General features: G+C 40.2%; 1 protein-coding gene across 5 annotated transcripts in view; it reads right to left on the bottom strand.

Moving 5' to 3' along the window:
• Positions 1–22,120, bottom strand: part of ZNF782 (zinc finger protein 782) — a 72,816-nt gene extending 50,696 nt beyond the window's left edge. The window contains exons 1-3 of one of the 5 annotated variants that reach the window (XM_043453189.1): positions 22,026–22,107; positions 20,490–20,587; positions 19,773–19,823 (exon numbers count right to left, since the gene is read on the bottom strand). In XM_043453189.1, the coding sequence (XP_043309124.1) occupies positions 19,773–19,823; positions 20,490–20,516 (78 nt within the window). In that variant the 5' untranslated portion in view covers positions 20,517–20,587; positions 22,026–22,107. Of the gene's footprint in view, positions 1–19,772; positions 19,824–20,489; positions 20,588–21,891; positions 21,994–22,025 lie in introns of those variants that run through there. The other 4 variants (XM_043453190.1, XM_043453192.1, XM_043453191.1 and 1 more) reach the window with 4 other exon arrangements.
• Between the last annotated feature and the right edge of the window lie 658 nt (positions 22,121–22,778).

Here is a 22,778-nt window from a genome sequence, read left to right on the forward strand (position 1 = left end):
AACAATTCTTTTATATCATTATAGTGGGTAAGGCCCAACAATGACTAAAAATCAACAAAGCATAAAATAAAAAAAATGCTAAATTCGACAATATAAAGATCAAATATCTTCAAAAGACCCTGAATAGACAAAGTAATTTTGAATAAGAAAATAGAACTAGGGGGATGGGGAGAGGGGATCAGGCTACCTGACTAGAGATCATACTACAAAGCTATAGTCATCAAAACAGTATGGTACTACCCCAAAAAAAGACAACTCAAAACTTATGGGATGCAATAAAAGAAGTGTTAAGATGAAAGTTTACAGAAATACAAGTCAACCTCAAGAAACAAGAAACATCAAATAAACAATCTAACCTTAGAATATAAAGAAACTAGAAAAAGAACAAAAAATCTGATGAAGTTAGTAGAAGGAAAGAAATCATAGAGATCAGAGCAGAAATAAATGAAAAAATAAGAAAGAAGAGCAAAGTTCAATAAAACTAAAAGCTGGTTCTTTGAGACAATAAACCAAATTGACAATTAGCCAGACCCATCAAAGAAGCACAGAGAAGACTCAAATCAATGCAATTAGAAATGAAAAAGAAGAAGCTACAACAGACAATGCAGAAATACAAAGGATCATAAGAGACTACTACTATGAGCAACTATATGCCAAAAAAAATGGACAACCTGGAACAAACGGACACATTCTTACAAAAGCATAACCTTCCAAGACTGAATCAGGAAGAAACAGAAAATATGAACAGACCAATCACAAGCACTGAAGTCAAAACCATGATCAAAAATCTTTCAACAAACAAAAGCCCAGTGCCACATGGCTTCACAGGCAAATTCTATCAAACATTTAGAGAATAGTTAACACCTATCCTACTCAAACTTTTCCAAAAAGTTGCAGAAGGAAGAATACTCCTAAACTTATTCTATGAGGCCACTATCACCCTGATACCAAAACGAGACAAAGATACCACAAAAAAAGAAAATCACAGGCCAATATCACTGATGAATATAGATGCAAAAATCCTCAAAAAAATTACAGCAAACAGAATCCAACAACACATTAAAAGGATCCTACACCATGATCAACTGGGGTTTATCCCAGGGCTGCAAGGATTCTTGAATACACATAAGTCAATAAATGTGATACACCATATTAACAAATTGAGAAATAAAACCATATGATCATCTCAATAGATGCAGAGAAAGCTTTTGACAAAATTCAACACCCATTTATGATAAAGATTCTCCAGAAAACTGGAATAGAAAGAACCTACCTGAATATAAAGAAGGCCACATACAACAAACCCACACCAAAAAACATTCTCAATGGGGAAAAATTAAAAGCATTTCCTCTAAGATCAGGAACATGACATGGGCGCCCACTCCTGCCACTGATAGCTTACAGTGAATGATGTCAGATTTGTGATCTCTGAAGAAGATTTAGCTTTGAGACCAAGGACCAGGCTTGATCACTCAAAAGAGTTTTTGTGTAGCAGTTTTATTAAAGTAGGAAAAGGGACAGAGAAAGCTTCTGACATAGACATCAGAAGGGGGATGCAGAATGCTCCCCTTGCTAGTGTTAGCAAGCGAGTTACATACTTTTTAAATTAGTTATTCAGTCAGTTCAGTTCAGTCTCTCAGTCGTGTCCGACTCTTTGCGACCCCATGAATTGCAGCACGCCAGGCCTCCCTGTCCATCACCAACTCCCGGAGTTTACTCAAACTCATGTCCATCAAGTCAGTGATGCCATCCAGCCATTTCATCCTCTGTCATCCCCTTCTCCTCCTGCCCCCAGTCCCTCCCAGCATCAGGGTCTTTTCCAATGAGTCAGTTCTTCGCATGAGGTGGCCAAAGTATTGGAGTTTCAGCTTCAGCATCAGTCCTTCCAATGAACACCCAAGACTGATCTCCTTTAGGATGGACTGGTTGGATCTCCTTGCAGTCCAAGGGACTCTCAAGGGTCTTCTCCAACACTGTAGTTCAAAAGCATCAATTTTTCGGCGCTCAGCTTTCTTCACAGTCCAACTCTCACATCCATACATGACCACTAGAAAAACCATAGCCTGGACTAGATGGATCTTTGTTGGCAAAGTAATGTCTTTGCTTTTTAATATGCTATGTAGGTTGGTCATAACTTTCCTTCCAAGGAGCAAGTGTCTTTTAATTTCATGGCTGCAGTCACCATCTGCAGTGATTTTGGAGCCCAAAAAAATAAAGTCTGACACTGTTTCCACTGTACCCCCATCTATTTCCCATGAAGTAATGAGACCGGATGCCATGATCTTAGTTTTCTGAATGTTGAGCTTTAAACCAACTTTTTCACTCTCCTCTTTCATTTTCATCAGGAAGCTTTTTAGTTCATCTTCACTTTCTGCCATAAGGGTGGTGTCATCTGCATATAATTAGTTATTACAACACATCAAAAGAATGTCTCAAGGTTGTAAAGATCTTACTAGACCCACTCCCACAATTTACATTTTAAGATAACAGGATTAGCCAGAAGGTTTTCAGGAAGGAGAAACTGTCCTCAAGCGGGATACATTATTGTTATACAATCCTTCAGTTCAGTTCAGTTCAGTTACTCAGTCCTGTCCCATGAACCACAGCACGCCAGGCCTCTCTATCCATCACCAACTCCTGGAGTTTGCTCAAACTCATGTCCATTGAGTCGGTGATGCCATCCAACCATCTCATCCTCTGTCATCCCCTTCTCCTCCTGCCCTCAATCTTTCCCAGCATCAGGGCCTTTTCAAATGAGTCAGCTCTTCACATCAGGTGGTCAAAGTACTGGCGTTTCAGCTTCAACATCAGCCCTTAGTACAGAGTTTAAACTGAGTTGTTTGTTATGTAATCATCAGACTAAGGAATGTAGAGGAAAAAAAAGATGTCCTTTCCTCCTCCTTGAGAATTCCAGACCCCTATCTCTGCTTTGAGAGCCCAAGACCCCTTTCTCCTCCTCAGGGACCCCAGACTTCTTATCAACCTGCCTAGGAATTGACTCTCTCATCGCTATTATTCAATATAGATTTGGAAGTCCTAGCCATGGCAATCAGAAAGGAAAAAGAAATAAAAGGAATCCAGACTGAAAAACAAGAAGCAAAGCTTTCACTATCTGCAGATGACATGATACTAAACATAGAATACCCTAAAGATGCCACCAGAAAATTGCTAGAGCTAATCAATGCATTCAGTAATGTTGTAGGACCAAAACGATACAGAGAAATCCCCTGTATCCTATACTAACAATAAAAAATCAAAAACGGAAATCAGAAAGTAAACAATCCCCTTCATCCCTGAAACAACAAGAATAAAATATCTAGGAATAAACCTACCTAAAGAGATAAAAGACATGTATGCAAAAAACTATAAGATATTGATGAAAGAGATCAAACAGATGGAGAAATATACCACGTTCTTAGGTTAGGAGAATCAATATTGTGAAAATTTAAGAATACTACCCAAAGTCATCTACATATTCAATGCAATTCCTATCCAATTACCAATGGAATTTTCCCAGAACTAGAACAAAAAATTTTACACATTGTTTGTAAACCCAAAAGACCCCAAATAGGCAAAGCAATTGTGAGAAAGAAAAATGGAGATAGATAAATCAATCTTACCGACTTCAAACTATATTACAAAGCTACAAAGACAAAGACTATATTATACTAAGTCTATATATATACAAAGACTATATTACAAAGCTATTACAAAGACAATATGGTACTGGCACAAAAAACAAAAATACAGCTAAACAGAATAGACAGAAATCCCAGAAATAAACCCGTGTACCCATGAGTACCTTATTTTTTTAAAAGGAGGCAGGAATATACAATGGAGAAAAGATAGCCTGTTAGCTGGAAAAACTGGACAGCTACATGTAAGCGAATGAAATTAGAACACTTCCTAACAATGAACTCAAGTTGAATTAAAGACTTAAAGGTGAGGCCAGAAAATATATAGCTCTTAGAGGAAAACACAGACAGTACACTCCTTAACATAAATCACAACAAGATCCTCTTTGACCCCCTCCTAGAGGAAGGGAAATAAAAACAAAAATAAACAAATAGAACTTTATTAAACTTAAAAGTTTTTGCACAGCAAAGGAAACTGTAAAGATGCAAAGACAACCCTCAGAATGGGAGACAATAATTACAAACAAAGTAACTGACAATTAATCTACAAAATACATAAACAGCTCAATATAAGAAAAACAAAGCCCAATAAAAAAAAGTGAGAAGACCTAAACAGACATTTCTCCAAAGAAGACATACAGATGGACAATAAACACGTGAAAAGATGCTTAAAGTCACTCATTACCAGAGAAATGCAAATCAAAACTACAATGAGGTATCACCTCACACCAATTAGAATTGTCATCAAAAAATCTACCAACAATAAACAGTGGAGAGGATGTGGAGAAAGGGAACCCTCCTGTACTACTGATGAGAATGTAAATTGGTACAGCCACTGCGGAGAACATCATGAAGATTCCTTAACCAACTAGGAATAAATTCACTATATGACTTAGCAACCCCATTACTGAGCATATAGCATGAAAACATGACAATTCAAAAAGACACACACCCCAATGTTCATACAACAGTATTTACAATAGCCAGGGCATGGCCGAGTACAAGGATGTGCACCCTTCTCCTCCAGTGAGAACATCAAAATCACAACTAGCAGCTGAACAACCACCAACAGAAGGATGTTGGAACCCACCAAAAAAAAGATAACCCACGTCCAAGGACAAAGGAGAAGTCGCAACGAGATGGCAGGAGGGGCACGATCATGTTAAAACCAAACCCTATACCTGCCAGAGACTCATGGAGGGCATAAATAAAATCTTGTGCACACCAGGACCCAGGGGAAAGGAGCAATGACCTCCACAAGAGACTGAGCCAGACCTGCCTGTGAGTGTCTCAGGGTCTCCTGAAGAGGTGTGGGTCAGCAGCGGCCTGCTGTGGGGACAGGAGCACTAGCAGCAGCAGTCTTGGGAGGTGCAATTTGTTGACATTAGCCCTAGCATAGAGCCTGGAGCCCTACCATAGAGCCACCAGGTGGGTGATGCACAAACTGGAGAACAACTATAACAAAAAAGTTCTCAATGTGATTCGAAGGTTCTAGGCCCCTCATCAGACTTCCCAATCTGGGGATCTGACAAAGGGACCAGGAATCCCCAGATTTGAAGGTCAGTGCAATTTGACTACAGAACAATTTCCAGAGGACTAGGGAAACAGAGACTCTTGGAAGGCATCAGGACTCAGGGGAAAGGAGCAGTGACCCAACAAGAGACTGAGCCAGACTTGCCTGTGAGTGTGCGGGAGTCTCCTGCAGAGGTGGAGGTTGACAGTGGCCTGCCGCAGGGTCAAGGGCACTGGCAGCAGCAGTCCTGCTAGGTGCGGTGTGTCGGCATAAGTCCTCTTGGAGGAGGTCAACATTAGCACTACATAGAGAATGCAGACTCCAGGATGGGTCCATCTCAGGCCAAACTACAGGGAGGGCACTCAATCCCACCCATGAACAGAAAATTGGATTAAAGATTTACTGAGCAGGGTCCTGCCCACCAGAGCAAGACCCAGTTATCCTCACAGCCATTCCCTCCCATCAGGAAGCTTGCACAGGCCTCTTATCCTCATCCGTCAGAGGGTAGACACAAGAAGCAGGAACTGCAATCCCATGGCCTCCAGAATGAAAACCACAATCACAGAAAGCTAACCAAAATGATAACATCAATTACAGCCTTGTAATTCAATGTAACTCAATGAAACTATGAGCTGTGCCATTCAGGGCCACCCAAGACAGATGGGTCATGGTAGAGGGTTCTGACAAAATGAGGTCCACTGGAGAAAGGAATGTCAAACTACTTCATTTTTCTTGGTTTGAGAACACCATGAACACTATGAAATGGCAAAAAGACATGAAACTGGAAGATAAGCCCCCCAGGTTGGTAGATGTCCAATATACTCCTAGAGAAGAGTGAAGAAATAGCTCCAGAAAGAATGAAGAGGCTGAGCCAAAGTGGAAACAATGCTCAGTTGTGGATGTATCTGGTGGTGAAAGTAAAGTGCAATGCTATCAAGAACAGTATTGCATAGGAACCTGAATGTTAGGTCCATGAATCAAGGTAAAGTGGATGTGGTCAAACAGGAGATGGCAAGAGTGAACATCAACATTTTAGGAAGGGAATGGGCGAATTTAATTCAGATGACAATTAAATCTACTATTGTGGACAATAATCCCTTAGAAGGAATGGAGTAGCACTCATAGTCAACAAGAGTCTGAAATGCAGTACTTGGGTGCAATCCCAAAGATGACAGAATGATCTAGGTTCAATTCCAAGGCAAACCATTCAACATCACAGTAATACAAGTCTATGCCCCAGAAAATAATGCCAAAGAAGTTGAAGCCAAACAGTTCTATATGAAGACCTACAAGATATTTCAGAACTAACACCAAAAAAAGATGTCCTTTTCATCATAGGGGATTGGAATGCAGAAGTAGGAAGTCAAGAAACACCTGGAGTAACAGTCAAGTTTGGCCTTGGAGTACAGAATGAAGCAGGGCAAAGACTAACAAGAGTTTTGCCAAGATAACACACTGATAAAAGCAAACACCCTCTTCCAACAACACAAGAGACGGCTCTACATATGGACATCAATGGATGGTCAATACCTAAATCAGATTAATTATATTTCTTGCAGACAAAGATGGAGCTCTACACAGTCAAGAAAAACAAGACTGGAAGTTGACTATGCCTCAGATCATGAGCTCATTATTGCAAAATTCAGACTTAAATTTAGGGGAGTAGTGAAACCACTAGGCCATTCAGGTATGAACTAAATGAAATCCCTTGATTATACAGTGGAAGTGACAAATAGATTCAAGGGATTAGATCTGATGGACAAAGTGCCTGACAAACTACGGATGGAGGTTCATAACACTGCATAGGAAGTGGTGACCAAAACCATCCCAAAGAAAAGAAATGCAAGAAGGCAAATGGCTGTCTGAGGAGGCCTTACAAATAGCTGAGAAAAGAAGAAAAGCAAAAAGTAAAGGAGAAAGGGAAAGATAGACCCAAGTGAATGCAAAGTTTCAAAAAATAGCAAGGAGAGATAAGAAAGCCTTCTTAAGTGAACAATGCAAAGAAAGAGAGGGAAACAATAAAATGGGAAAGACTAGAGATCTCTTCAACAAAATTAGAGATACCAAGGGAACATTTCATGCAAAGATGGGCACAATAAGGGACAGAAAAAAGTATCGAACAGAAGCAGAAGAGATTAAGAAGAGATATCAAGAACAAAGAAGAACTATACAAAAAAGGTCTTAATGATCCAGATAACCATGAAGGTGTCGTCACAAACCTAAAGCCAGACTAGGTTTAGAGTTGAAGTCAAGTGGACCTTAGGAAGCATTACTACAAAAAAAACTAGTGGCGATGATATTATTCCAGCTGAGATATTTAAAATCCTAAAAGATGATGCAGTTAAAGTGCCACACTCAATATGCCATCAAATTTGGAAAAGTCAGCAGTGGCCACAGGACTAGAAAAGGTCAGTATTCATTCCAATCCCAAAGAAGAGCTATGCCAAAGAATGTTCAAACTACTTGAATGAGTCAAACAATTGCACTCATCTCACATGCTACCAAGGTCATGCTCAACATCCTTCAAGCTAGGCTTCAACAATATGTGAACTGAGAACTCCCAGATGTACAAGCTAGATTTAGAAAAGGCAGAGGAACCAGAGATCAAATTGTCAACATCCACTGGATCAGAGGAAAAGCAAGAGAATTCCAGGAAAACATCTACTTCTGCTTCATTGACTATGCTACAGCCTTTGACTGTGTGGATCACAACAAACTGTGGAAATTTCTTAAAGAGAGATGGGAATACCAGACCACCTTATCTGTCTCCTGAGAAACCTGTATGCAGGTCAAGAAGCAACAGGTAGAACTGGCCATGGAACAATGGACTGATTCAAAACTGGGAAAGGAGTATGTCAAGGCTGCATACTGTCACCCTGCTTATTTAAGTTTTACGCAGAGTACATCATGTAAAATGCCAGGCTGGATGAATCACAAGCTGGAATCAAGATGGCTGGGAGAAATATCAACAACCTCAGATATGAAGGTGATACCACTCTAATGACAGAAAGCAAAGATGTACTAAAGAGCCACTTGATGAAAGTGAAATAGGACATTGAAAAAACTGGCTTAAACTTAACATTAAAAAAACTAAGATCATGGCATCTGGTCCCATCACTTTATGGCAAATAGATGGGGGGAAAAATGGAAATAGTGATGGACTTTATTTTCTTGGACTCCAATATCACTGCAGACGGTTGACAGCAGCCATGAAATTAAAAGATGCTTACTTCTTGGAAAAAAAGCTATGACAAACTTAGTGTATTAAAAAGCAGAGACATCAATTTGCCAACAAATGTCTATATAGCCAAAGCTATGGTTTTTTCCAGTAGTCAGGTTTGGATGTGAGAGTTGGACCATAAAGAACACTGAGCATCAAAGAACTGATGCTTTCAAACTGTGGTGCTGGAGAAGACTCTTAAGAGTCCCTTTGACAGTAAGGAGATCAAACCAGTCAACCCTAAAGGAAATCAACCCTGAATATTTACTGGAAGGACTGATGCTGAAGCTGAGGTTCCAATAATTTGGCCACCTGACGCAAAGAGCCAACACATTGGAAAAGACGGTGATGCCGGGAAAGACTGCAGAAAGGTGGAGGGGGGGGCAAAAGAGGATGAGATTGTTGGATGACATCACTGACTCAATGGACATGAGTTTGAGCAAAACTCCAGGAGATAGTAAAGCACAGAGGAGGCTGGCATGCTGCAGTCCATGGGCTCACAAACAGTCAGACACAACTTAGTGACTGAACAACGACACCAACAGGACATGGAAGCAACCTAGATATCCATCACCAGATGAATCAAGAAAGATGATGTGATATATATACAATGGAACATTAGTCAGCATAAAGAGGAACAAATTTTATACAGTTGTAGTGAGGTGAATGAACCTAGAGCCTGTTATACAGAATGAAATACATCTGAAACATAAAAACAAAGAATGAATCTATATGGTTTCTAGAAAAATAGTACAGTTCTACTACACAGAAGTAGAGAAGAGACTTGTGGACACAGTGGGGGAAGGAGAGAGAAGGTCAAAATGAGGAAGTAATACTGACATCTGTACACTATGAGGTGTAAAATATGTAGCTAATGTGAAACTTCTATTTAACACAGGGAGCCCAGCCTGGCACCCTGTGACAAACTAGAGGTGTGAGATGGGAGTGAGGAGGGAGGCTCGAGAGGAAGAGGACATATATACACACACATATGTATATAATTATAGCTGATTCATGTTGTTGTACAGCAGAAATCAACACTACATTGTAAACCAAGTTGCTGTTGTGCTGTTCAGTTGCTGAGTTGTGTCCAACTCTTTGCAACCTCATGGACTGTAGAACGTCAGACTCCTCTGTCCTCCACCATCTCCCAGAGTTTACTCAAATTCACGTCCATTGAGGCGGGGATGCTGTCTCATCTCCAACCATCTCATCCTCTGATGCCTCCTTCTCCTTTTCCCTTCAGTCGTTCCGAGCATCAGCGTCTCTTCCAACGAGTTGGCTCTTCACATCGGGTGGCCAAATTATTGGAGCTTCAGCAACAGTACTTCCAATGAATATTCTGAGTTGATTTCCTTTAACACTGACTAATTTGATCTCCTTGCACTCCAAGGGACTCTGAAGAGTCTTCTCCAGCACCACAATCCTAAAATCAATTCTTCAGTGCTCAGCCTTCTTATACAGCCCAACTCTCACATTCGTACATGACTGGTGGAAAAACCATAGCTTTGAGTATAAAGGCCTTTTTCAGCAAATTGATGTTTCTGTTTTTTAATACTCTGTCTAGGTTTGTCATAGGTTTCTTTCCAAGGAGCAAGCGTCTTTTAATTTCATGGCTGCAGTCACCATCTGCACTGATTTTGGAGCCCACGAAAAGAAAATCTGTCACTGCTTCCCCTGTTTCCCCTTCCATTTGCCATGAAGTGATGGGACTGGATGCTGTGATCTTAGTTTTTTGAATGTTGAGTTTCAAGCCAGCTTTTTCACCCTCCACTTTCACCCTCATCATGAGTGTCTTTAGTTCCTCTTCACATTCTGCCATTAGAGTGGGATCATCTGCATATCTGAGGTTGTTGATATTTCTCCTGGCAATGTTGATTTCAGCATGGGATTCATCCAGCCTGGAGTTCTTAATGGCTTGGATAACCACAATGGTGCGGTCACTAACCTAGAGCCGGACATCCTGGACTATGAAGTCAAGTGGGCCTTTGGAAGCATTACTACGAACAAAGCTAGTGGAGGTGACAGAATTCCAGCTGAGCTATTTCAAATCCTAAAAAATGATGCTGTTAAAGTACTGCACCTAGTATATCAGCAAATTTGGAAATCTCAGCAGTGGCCACAGGACTGGAAAAGGTGTTGTCACTCCAATCCCAAAGAAGACCAGTGCCAAAGAATGCTCAAACTAACATACAGCTGCACTCATTTCATATGGTAACAAGGTCATGTTCAAAATCCTTCAAGCTAGGCTTCAGCAAGATGTGATGCTAAATCCAGCCTGTACATCTGTATTTTCCCGGTTCACGTATTGCTGAAGCCTAGCTTGGAGAATAACTGCTTTACAATATTGTGTTGGCTTCTGCCATAAAACAACATGAAAGCAGCTATATGTATACAAAATGTCCTCGCCCTCTTGAACCTCCCCTCCACGCCCCCACCCCCTCCAACCTCTTTAGGTTATCACAGACTACCGCACTGAGCTCCCAGTGTTATATAGCAACTCCCATTAGCTTTCTATTTTACATATGGTGACGTATATGTTTCAAAGCTATTCTCTTTGATTAGTCCCTTCCTCCCCTTCCCTCACTGTGTCCAAAATCTGTTCTCTAAGTCTACATTTCAATTCCTGCCTCGCAAATAGGTTCATTAGTACCAGTTTTCTAGATTTCATATATATGTGTTAAGGTATATTTTTTACTTTCTCACTTATTTCACTCTGTATATCAGGTTCCAGGTCCATCCACCTCACAAGAACTCACTTAAATGTGTTCCTTTTTACGGCTGACTAATATCCCATTGTATACATGTATCACAATTTCTTTACGCATTCATTTGTCAATGGACATCTAGGCTGCTTCAGTGTCCTAGCTATTGTAAATAGTGCTGTAATGAACACCGGGATGGGCAGAAGACCTAAGCAGACATTTCTCCAAAGAAGACATACAGATGGCCAACAACACCATGAAAAGATGCTCAAGATGGCTCATTACTAGAGAAATGAAAATCAAAACTAAAATGAGTATCACTTCACACCAGTCAGAATGGCCATCATCGAAAAATCCCCAAACAATAAATGCAGGAGAGGGTGTGGAGAAAAAGTAACCCTCTTGCACTGCTGGTGGGAATGCAAACTGCTACAGCCACGATGGAGAACAGTATGGAGATTCCCTAAAAAAACTAGGAATAAAATTACCATATATCTAGCAATCCCACTACTGGGCACATATTCTGAGAAAATCATGACTGAAAAGACCTTTATTGTGTGGTTCTGAATAATCTTCTTTCTTAATCTCTTCTACTTCTCTTAGGTCCTTACCGTATCTGTCCTTTATCATGCCCATTCTTGCATGAAATGTTCCTTTGATATCTCCAATTTTCTTTAGAGACCTCTAGTCCTCCCCATTTTATAGTTTTCCTCTATTTCTTTGCATTGTTCACTTAAGAAGACCTTCTTATCTCTCCTTGCTATTCTCTGGAACTCTAAATTCAACTGGGTATATCTTTCCCTTTTTCCCTTGCCTTTTGCTTCTCTTTCCTCGGCTATTTGTAAAGCCTCCTCAAATACCACCTTGTCTTCTTATATTTCTTTTTCTTTGGGATAGTTTTGGTCACTGTAACACTGTACAATTTTATGAACCTCTGTCCACAGTTCTTCAAGTAGTCTGTCTACCAAATCTAATCCCCTGAATCTATTCATCACCTCCATCATAAGGGATTTGATTTAGGTCATACCTGAATGGCCTAGTGGTTTTTCTCTAATTCCTTCAGTTTGAGCCTGAACTTTGAAATAAGCTGAAGATCTGAGCCACAGTCAGCTCCAGGTCTTATTTTAACTGACTTCACAGAGCTTCTCCATCTTTTGCTGCAAAGGACATAATCAATCTGAAACTGGTACTGACCATCTGGTGATGCCCATGTATAGAGTTATCTCTTGCTCTTCCCCAGTAGCATACCCCAGTAGGACACCTTCTGACCTGGGAGGCTCATTTTTCTTTTTGCCCTTTCGTACTTTCCATGGCTTCTCCAGGCAAGAATACTGGTGTGTGTTGCCATTTCCTTCCCCAGTAGAACACATTTTGTCAGAATTTGTTAATATGACCCATTCGTCTTGGGTGGCCACCCATAGCTTCACTGAGGTATGCAAGTCCCTTCTCCATGATAAGGCTGTGATCTATGATGGGATTATTAAAACAGTTATCCTCTGATTTAAAAATATGTTAAAAAAATAAATAGGAAAAAATCCAATATGGTATTGACACAAAAACAGACATACAGATTAATGAAACAGAATAGAAAACCCAGAAGTAAAGCCAATCACTTATGGTCAATTAATCTACAACAAAGGAGGCAAGATTATACAAGGGGGAAAAGAGAGTCTCTTCTTCAACCAGTGGTACTGGGAAAACTGAACAGCTACATGTAAAATAATGAACTAATGCTATATAGAAAAATAAATGGATTAAAGTCGTAATGTAAGGCTGGTTAATATAAAAATCCTAGAGGAAAATACAGGCAGAACACTCTTTGACATAAGTCGCAGCAATATTTTTCTGGATCTATCTCCTGCAATAATTTAAATAAAAACAAAACTAAACAAATGGGACCTAAATTGAATGGAACAGCTTCTGCACAGCAAAGGAAACCATAAACAAAATGGAAGACAACCTACAGATGGGGAGAAAATATCTGCAAATGATGCTACCAACAAAGGATTACTCCCTAAAATATACAAACAGCTCATATAACTCAGTAACAAAAGAAATCAAGTAACCCAATCAAAAAATGGGCAGAAGACTTAAATGGATATTTCTCCAAAGAAGACAAAAGATGGCTAACAGGCATATGAAAAGATGCTCAGTACCACTAATTATTAGATAAATGCAAATCACAAGTACAATGAGGTATCACCTCACACCAGTCAGAATGGCCATCATCAAAACATTTACCAGTAACAAATGCTGGAGAGTGTATGGAGAAAAGAAAACCCTCCTACACAGTTAGTGGGAATGTAAATTGGTGCAGTCACTATGGAGAACATTATGGAAGGTCCTTAAAATAACTAAGAATAGAGTTACCATATGATTCAGCAATCCAACTCCTAAGTATATATCTGGAGAAAACCATACTTTGAAAATACATGCACCCCAATACTTACCACAGCACTGTTTATAATAACCATTCAATATCACAGTAATCTGAGTTTATGCCCCGACCAGTAACGCTGAAGAAGATGAAGTTGAACAGTTTTATGAAGACCTACAAGACATTTTAGAACTAACACCCAAAAAAGATGTCCTTTTCATTATAGGGGACTGGAATGCAAAAGTAGGAAGTCAAGAAACACCTGGAGTAACAGGCATATTTGGCCTTGGAATACAGAATGAAGCAGGGCAAAGTTTAATAGAGTTTTGCCAAAAGAACACACTGGTTATAGCAAACACCCTCTTCCAACTTCACAACAGACAACTCTACACATGGACATCACCAGATGGCCAACACCAAAATCAGATTGATTATATTCTTTGCAGCCAAAGATGGAGAAGCTCTATACAGTCAGCAAAAACAAGACTGGGAGCTGACTGTGGCTCAGATCCTGAACTCCTTATTGCAAAATTTAGACTTAAATTGAAGAAAGTGGGGAAAACCACTAGACCATTCAGGTATGACCTAAATCAAATCCCTTATGATTATACAGTGGAAGTGAGAAATAGATTTAAGGGACTACATCTGATAGACAGAGTGCCTGATGAACTATGGACGGAGGTTCATGACATTGTACAGGAGACAGGAATCAAGACCATCCCCAAGAAAAAGAAATGCAAAAAAGCAAAATGGCTGTCTGAGGAGGCCTTACAAATAGTTGTGAAAAGAAGAGAAGAGAAAAGCAAAGGAGAAAAGGAAAGATATACCTATTTGAATGCAGAATGCCAAAGAATAGCAAGGAGAGATAAGAAAGCCTTCCCCAGTGATCAATGCAAAGAAATAGAGGAAAACAATAGAATGGGAAAGACTAGACATCTCTTCACGAAAATTAGAGATACCAAGGGAACATTTCATGCAAAGATGGGCTCAATAAAGGACAGGAATGGTATGGACCTAACAGAAGCAGAAGATATTAAGAAGAGGTGGCAAGACAGAAGAACTGTACAAAAAAGATCTTCATGACCCAGATAACCGCGATGGTGTGATCACTCACCTAGAGCCAGACATCCTGGAATGTGAAGTCAAGTGGGCCTAGGAAGCATCACTACAAACAAAGCTAGTGGAGGTGATAGAATTCCAGTTGAGCTCTTTCAAATCCTAAAAGATGATGTTGTGAAAGTGCTGCACTCAACATATCACCAAATTTGGAAAACTCAGCAGTGGCCACAGGACTGGAAAAGGTCAGTTTTCATTCCAATCCCAAAGAAAGGCAATGTCAAAGAATGCTCAAACTACCACACAATTGCACCCATCTCACACACTAGCAAAGTAATGTTCAAAATTCTCCAAGCCAGGCTTCAGTAATATGTGAATCATGAACTTCCAGATGTTCAAGCTGGTTTTAGAAAAGGCAGAGGAACCAGGGATCAAATTGCCAACATCCGCTGGATCATTGAAAAAGCAAGAGAGATCCAGAAAAACATCTATTTCTGCTTTATTGACTATGCCAAAGCCTTTCGACTGTGTGGATCACAATAAAGTGTGGAAAATTCTGAAAGAGGTGGGAATACCAGACCACCTGACCTGCCTCTTGAGAAACCTGTATGCAGGTCAGGAAGCAACAGTTAGAACTGGACATGGAACAACAGACTGGTTCCAAATAGGAAAAGGAGTACGTCAAGGCTGTATATTGTCACCCTGATTATTTAACTTATGTGCCGAGTACATCATGAGAAATACTGGGCTGGAGGAAGCTAAAGCTGGAATAAGATTGCCAGGAGAAATATCAATAACCTCAGATATGCAGATGACACCACCCTTATGGCAGAAAGTGAAGAAGAACTAAAGAGCCTCTTGATGAAAGTGAAAAAGGAGAGTGAAAAAGTTGGCTTAAAAGTCAACATTCCAAAAACTAAGATCATGGCATCCCGTCCTGTCATTCATGGCAAATAGATGGGGAAACAGTGGAAACAGTGGCTGTCTTTACTTTTTTCAGCTCCAAAATCACTGCAGATGGTGACTGCAGCCATGAAATTAAAAGACGCTTACCCCTTGGAAGGAAAGTTATGACTAATCTAGGCAGCATATTAAAAAGCAGAGACATTACTTTGTCAACAGAGGTCCATCTAGTCAAGGCTATGGTTTTTCTAGTAGTCATGTATGGATATGAGAGTTGGACTATAAAGAAAGTTGAGTGCAGAGGAATTGATGCTTTTGAACTGTGGTGTTGGAGAAGACTCTTGAGAGTCCCTTGGTTTGCGAGGAGATCCAACCAGTCCATCCTAAAGGAGATCAGCCCTGGGTGTTCATTGGAAGGACTGATGTTGAAGCTGAAACTCCAATACTTTGGCCACCTGATGCGAAGGGCAGACTCATTTGAAAAGACCCTGATGCTGGGAAACATTGAGGGCAGGAGGAGAAGGGGACGACAGAGGATGAGATGGTTGGATGGCATCACTGACTCAACGGACATGAGTTTAGGTAGGCTCCGGGAGTTGGTGATGGACAGGGAGGCCTGGTGTACTGTGGTTCGTGGGATCACAAAGTGTCAGACATGACTGAGCGACTGAACTGAACCGATTTATAATAGCTAAGACATGGAAACAACCTAAATGTTCTTCCACAATAAAATGGATAAAGAAGATATACATATACACAAAAGCAGACATACATACATACATACAATGGAATACAGTTCAGCCACAAAAAAGGAAATTATGCCATTTGCAAAAACATGGATGAATCCAGAGATTATCATATTAAGTGAAGTAAGTCCTAAAGAGAAAAGGATAAATACAGGATATCATTTATATGTAAAATCTAAAAAGATACCAAAACTTATCTGCAAAAGAGAAATAAACTTAAAGACATAGAAAACAACTTATGGGTACCAAACAGAAAAAGCGTGGAGGGATAAAATAGGAGTTTGGGATTAACATATGGACATCACTATATATAAAATAGAGAACCAACAAGAACCGACTGTATAGCACAGGAAACTATACTCATTATCTTGTATTAACCTTTAATGGGAAAGAATCTCAAAAAGAATATATACACTGTATATATATACATGTATGTGTGTGTGTTTGTGTACAAATATGTGTGTGTGTATAACTGAATCATTTTGCTATATACCTGAAACTAACACAACATTGTAAATCAACTATATTTCAATAAATATTTTTCAAATGCCAAAACAATTCACCACAGTTAAAAACAAAAATAAAAATAAAAAGCATGGGCAGAGAAAAAATACAAAAAACTAGGAAAATTGTGCAATTTACTATTTACTTACTATTTACTGCCAAAAAATGGCTATAAAGACATGCTAGATATAGTAATTAAAAATTAGCACATCAATGGGAAAATGGATAAGAAAAAAGTTTAATAAAAAAAGAAATATATATTAATTACAAACAAAAAAGGTGTTCCACTTCACTGATGAGAAGAGGAAAGCTTGTAAAACTAAATTTTAGTTATCATTTTTTAATCACATTTGTAAAAATGCAAAAAGTTTGATGACATACTCTATTTGTAAAGTTGTGGAGAAGAAACACACACTCTTAAACTGTTGGCTCTTACCTAAGGTACCTCCAGAATCCGACTACTTCTTGTAAATAACTCTCTTACGATCATCATCCCTTGCTAGGATTTTACAGAAATAGCTTCCTATATTGTTCCTGCTTTCACTACTACACCACTAGAGTCTTATCTTCAAAACACAGACTTCTTTTAAACTGTAAAAACTGTAAGTCAGAACTATGATTTTGACTCAAAAGAATAAAAATGAAAACCTTGGGACTTCCCTGGAGACTCAGTGGTTAAGATTTCACCTTTCAATGCAGGGGGTATGGGTTCCATCTCTGATCAGGGAGCAAAGACCCCACATGCCTCATGACCAAAAACCCAAAACACAAAACAGAAGCAATACTGTAAGAAATTTAATAAAGACTTGAAAAAAGTGGTCCACATCAACAACAACAACAACTTAAAAAAAAAAAATGAAAACCCTCTGAAACCCCCAGTGAGAGAGATAACGTGCTCATGGATTGGAAGACTCATTTTGAACAAGATGCCAATTCTCCTCAAATTGAGCTATATTACAGATTCTATAGAGTCAGTGCAGTCAAAATCAAAATCTCAGCAGGTTTTCCTGAGATCAACAAGCTGATTTTCAAAACTTTCTACAGAGAAGCAAAGAACTTTGAATCTCCAAAACACTCTTTAAAAAAGTTGGAAGACACATGTTATTTGATTTCAAGAGTTACTGTAAAGAGACACTCATCAAGAAAATGTGGTATTAGCAAAAGGATTTAAGATCATCAGAAATGAACAGAGTCCACAAAGATATAAAAAGTAGACTTGTGGTTGCCAAGTGGGAGCAGAGGCAGGGGAGGGAAGGAGTGGGAGTTTGGGAGTAGCAGATGCAAACTACTATGTATATGATGGATAAACAACAAGGTCTTACTATGTAGCACAGGGAACTATATTCTATATCCTGTGATAAACTATAATGGAACAGAATATAAAAAAGAATGTACTGAATATATATATACACACACATATATACATTCAACTTATTCAATTTGTTATGCAACAGAAATTAACACTGTAAATCAACTATACTTCAATAAAAATATTTAGAAAATAAAAAAAGAAGTAAACAGAATCCAGAAACAGATCCATACATAGGATGCTAGTTGATTTCCCTCAGAAGTGCTAATGCAATTCAATGGAGAAAGTATATTCTTGTCAACGAATGGTGCTGACAGGTACATACCCAAAGGTAAAAATCACAAACAAGGCAAGTGTATGCTCTTCTACTCACAATATTTAGATTCCTCTGCTAGCACAGAATACTAAGACCCTCAGACACAGAAATTCTTAGCTTTAGATTAGGCCTAATAGAACATACTTTGTCCTTTCCTGAATGGCAACAATTATACTGAAATAAAATTTTAAAGCTGATCAAAAAGGAAATTACTGATATAAGAAACAAATACTTTGAAATCCTAAGAGAATACTATAAACAAGCTCATAAAAATACATTTAAATAAAAATGAACAATTTTCTATGAAAATGTAATAATGAAAGAAAAAAATACAAATCCAGCATAGACTTATGACCAATAAATACTAAAAATCTTCATGCAAAAAGTCTTCATAAGGCCATAATTCATAGGTGAGCTTCACAAAACCTACACGTAACACAGTTTTCTCATCTAAAACATTATTGAAGGGGCAGGAAAATGTCCCATTTCCTTTCATGAGACTATGACCATGCCATGATACCATAATTGGACACAGAAACAAAAGGGTATGTGTAATACAAAAATAAAAATCCTAAATACAGTACTAGCAAAAAGTCCTAGGAAAACATGTAAGAAGTAACTTACCAAACTTATTAGCAATTAAGGTCTACACAGGGATTTTAGCACGCTGCTGCTGCTGCTGCTGCTAAGTCACTTCAGTCGTGTCCGACTCTGTGCGACCCCATAGACGGCAGCCCACCAGGCTTCCCCATCCCTGGGATTCTCCAGGCAAGAACACTGGAGTGGGTTGCCATTTCCTTCTCCAATGCATGAATGGGAAAAGTGAAAGTGAAGTCGATCAGTCATGTCCGACTCTTAGTGACCCCATGGACTGCAGCCCACCAGGCTCCTCCACCCATGGGGTTGTCCAGGCAAGAGTACTGGAATGGGGTGCCATTGCCTTCTGCATTTAGTACACTAGAAAATCTATTATACTGTTTACAGTATTTATAAAGGAAATAAGCTATAGCTTTGCTCCAATAGATAAACAAAATGTGTGTGTGTGTGTATGTGTGTGTTAGTTATTCAGTCATGTCCAACTCTTTGCAATCCCATGGACTATAGCCTGCCAGGATACTCTGTCCGTGGAATTCTCCAGGGAACAATACTGGAGTGGGTAGCCATTCCCTTCTCCAGGGGATCTTCTCAACCCAGGGATCAAACCTGGGTCTCCTGCATTTCAGGCAGGTTCTTTAATCCACATAATTTAATACACATTCATGACTAATGTAAAATCTTAACAAACTGGTTCCTGGAAGTAACCTACTTACCCTGACAAAGGTTACCTATCAAAGGCTGACAGCAAACATCACAGTGAATAGTAAGACAGTGTATATATTATCCCTCAAGATTGACTTGATCTATTTTTCCTTTTCCATTAATACATGGATGCTTCTTAGACGTATAAATCCAGTACAATGCAGAATGGGGAAAGAATAAAGAGCTCACCTGAATTATGTTCATTTTCTGCTTTCGGGAGAGTAGAGAATTGTGGTTCAGCTGAGAGGACAGAAAGAAGATGGATGTCATGAGATTTAACCTATCATGTAGCTCCCAGATTCACCCCCCCAAATCTCAGCACCCCAATTGGGGATCATCTTCCTTATTTTCCTCATCTTCCTCTGGGCCTTGAAAAGGCACGAGAGGGATCATGTCCAGGTGGCATCACCTCTCTTTGTGTGACTCTGAGATGAACGTGAGGATTACATCTGTGGTTTTTTACTAAGTGAATGTAAACTTTTCTCAACTGTTTAAAAATACTGCATTTGTCCTTATAACATAAATAAATAAAAACAACAGATTAGTTGAATTAAATACACCAAAGAATAAGACACTATTCTTTCATGAAAACTAACTTAGCAGAAAAATACTCCGTATATATCATTTATCTATTTTTCTTACTAGTAATATTATTATTTACCCACTGGTATAAAGAATCCACAAAAAGCCTAGATGGGATGCTATAAGGCAAGAAATTTTAGTTGTTTTAGCTGTGATGTATTTGTTAAAAGGCCTTTTTGATAAGATGCTTTTGGTGACAAACCTATGACAGCATCAAGTGCACTCTTCTCCTCCTAATTCTGTCACAAACTGAGTTTCCCTGGACAAATTACTGAACCTTTCAGGTTCGTCTTTAAAGTTTTCAAGACAGTTAAAATAGCTGACCTTGGAAAGCCCTTCACATATCATCATTCTGGGATGCTGTGAGGTCAGGATGTCACAAGTGTCACATGTGATGGACACGTATGACAGCAGCACAGCACCTGTAATAAGTGGGGGCCGTTTAAGGGGAGCAGAGACAGCATTTCCTCCCTCTGCTGGTTATTACCCCCAGCCCTTGCCCTCACAAGCTCTCCAACAAAATGTCTCTTCCTGAGTAGCCTGCCCCTGGACCACCTTAGCTCACTTTGCTCTTCTCAGCAATGGCCCAAACTCCCCACTGTCAAGAGTCTGGTGGCTTCTGGAGGTGGCATCATCACGAAGACTGGCTCATTCTGAGCAGGGGGATTAAGAACAGCTTCTGATCTTGCAAATTTAGGATCTACTCCTTTCTAGGCCCGGTCTGTCTCTGCGGTGAGATTCTGGAGTGAGGTCTACAGTCTTATGCATGCTCTCTTCCAGGTAAGACTCCCTTTTATAGAGACTCCCTGCTTCCAAGGATCGCTTTATTTCAAGGTAAGTGGGATGTGGATCTAAGAAACAAATTCATTTTAGGAGCAAACGCCTAATTCTTGGAATTCATTATTATATTACATGTAAAAGAGAGACATCCTGACAATGCAGAAGGGGCCAGGGAACTCTGTCTGCCCCAAGTGACATGAAAAGACACTAGAATTCCCAGAACACATCTGACACATGGTAGGATTCCATCTACATTCACGTTCCTTATATTCTGGAAACTGGGGGCAGGCCACTTTGCCAAGGGCTGTGAAGGCTACAATGGCGGTTTTAGGCTGGTGTGATATTTAGATAAAGCCTGAGGCTGTAAGTAAAGCACACCTGCCCTTGAATCTGAATTCCCTTACCCCTAACTTATGACCTGAGCACATCGTTCCACCATCCTGAGCCTCCCATTTTTGTTAAACTGGTTGTGAGCTTACATAAAGCCGTTCAATGAAAAAGAATAAAGTGTCTTCCAACTATAATAGCACTGTAACTTACTCAGTGCTCATTATCTGGCACTTGTCTAAATACTTTGCAAGGGATGACTTAGGTCTAAGTTTCAAAGCAACACCATGAAACAGTCATCATTAGTCATTTTCATATGAGAAACTGGATTCTTATCCAGGTTCCTTCTGTAACCCTGCTTACAGGTGACAGACCTGGCATTTACCCAGGCCCTTCTGGCTCCAGAGCTAGGGTTCTCATTGCAGACCCATGGCCATCATCAGCGGTATAAATTCACTTTCTCTCCTGTCGCCGACATGGGTTTTTTCCCCTGTCAGGCTGCAGGCGGGGCCAAGTCCAAGGTCCCACACAACCAGGCCTAGATTGAACACGTGCTGTTAACCGGACCAACCCGACCTGCACGCTGGGATCCCGAGGGCCCGGGTCACCCCTTACTGGCCTTCCCCAGGCTGAGGGCCCGCTCCGGCATGTACACCAGCGTTGGTGGGAGTGCGTTTCAAAGATTTTCCGCTCTCATCCCTAGGCACAAAGGCACCCCCTCCCAGCTGACCCCCCGCCCCCTCGCACTCTCACCCCAGGTGCGCACCCTTCACTTTCCGAGCAGAACCCACGTTACGACACCGCTCCCCTAGAGTTCAGAGAAGACGAGTGAGGAGGCGGGGCTACGGCTGCACACGCGCGGAAGAAGCCCAGAATGCTCTTCCCAGAGTGCCGCGCGGTGAAACAGACGGAATCAAGACTACATTTCCCATAGACCTCCGCGACCACAGTTGTGGTCTCTCTGGAGGCTTTTATGCATTTCAGAAAGCACTAGAGCAGTGTCTTTAAAGTAACCTGTCCAGAATCTCAAGGATCTTGAAGAGAACAGGTTAAATTTTAACTTAACTGCCAAATGCAACGGGTGGTCCTCTATTGGCTCCCGATTGAAATAGCAGTTTTTTCCTAAATCATTTGGAGACAGTTTGGGAAACTTGAATATGTGTTCAGTTCAGGCGCTCAGTTGTGTCCTGACTCTTTGCGACCCCCATGGACTGCAGCACTCCAGGCTTCCCTGCCCATCACCAACTCCAGGAGCTTGCTCAAACTCATGTCCCTTGAGTCAGTGATACATCCAACCATCTCATCCTCTGTCTTCCCTTTCTCCTCCTGCCTTCAATCTTTCCCAGCATCAGGGTCTTTTCAAATGAGTCAGTTCTCTGCATCAGGTGGCCCAAGTATTGGAGTTTCAGCTTCAACATCATTCCTTCCAATTGAATACTCAGGACTGATTTCCTTTATGATTGACTGGTTTTATCTCCTTGCAGTCCAAGGGACTCTCAAGAGTCT

Source organism: Cervus canadensis, chromosome 30 (assembly GCF_019320065.1).
Source record: "Cervus canadensis isolate Bull #8, Minnesota chromosome 30, ASM1932006v1, whole genome shotgun sequence".
In the NCBI taxonomy this organism is placed as follows: Eukaryota; Metazoa; Chordata; class Mammalia; order Artiodactyla; family Cervidae; genus Cervus; species Cervus canadensis.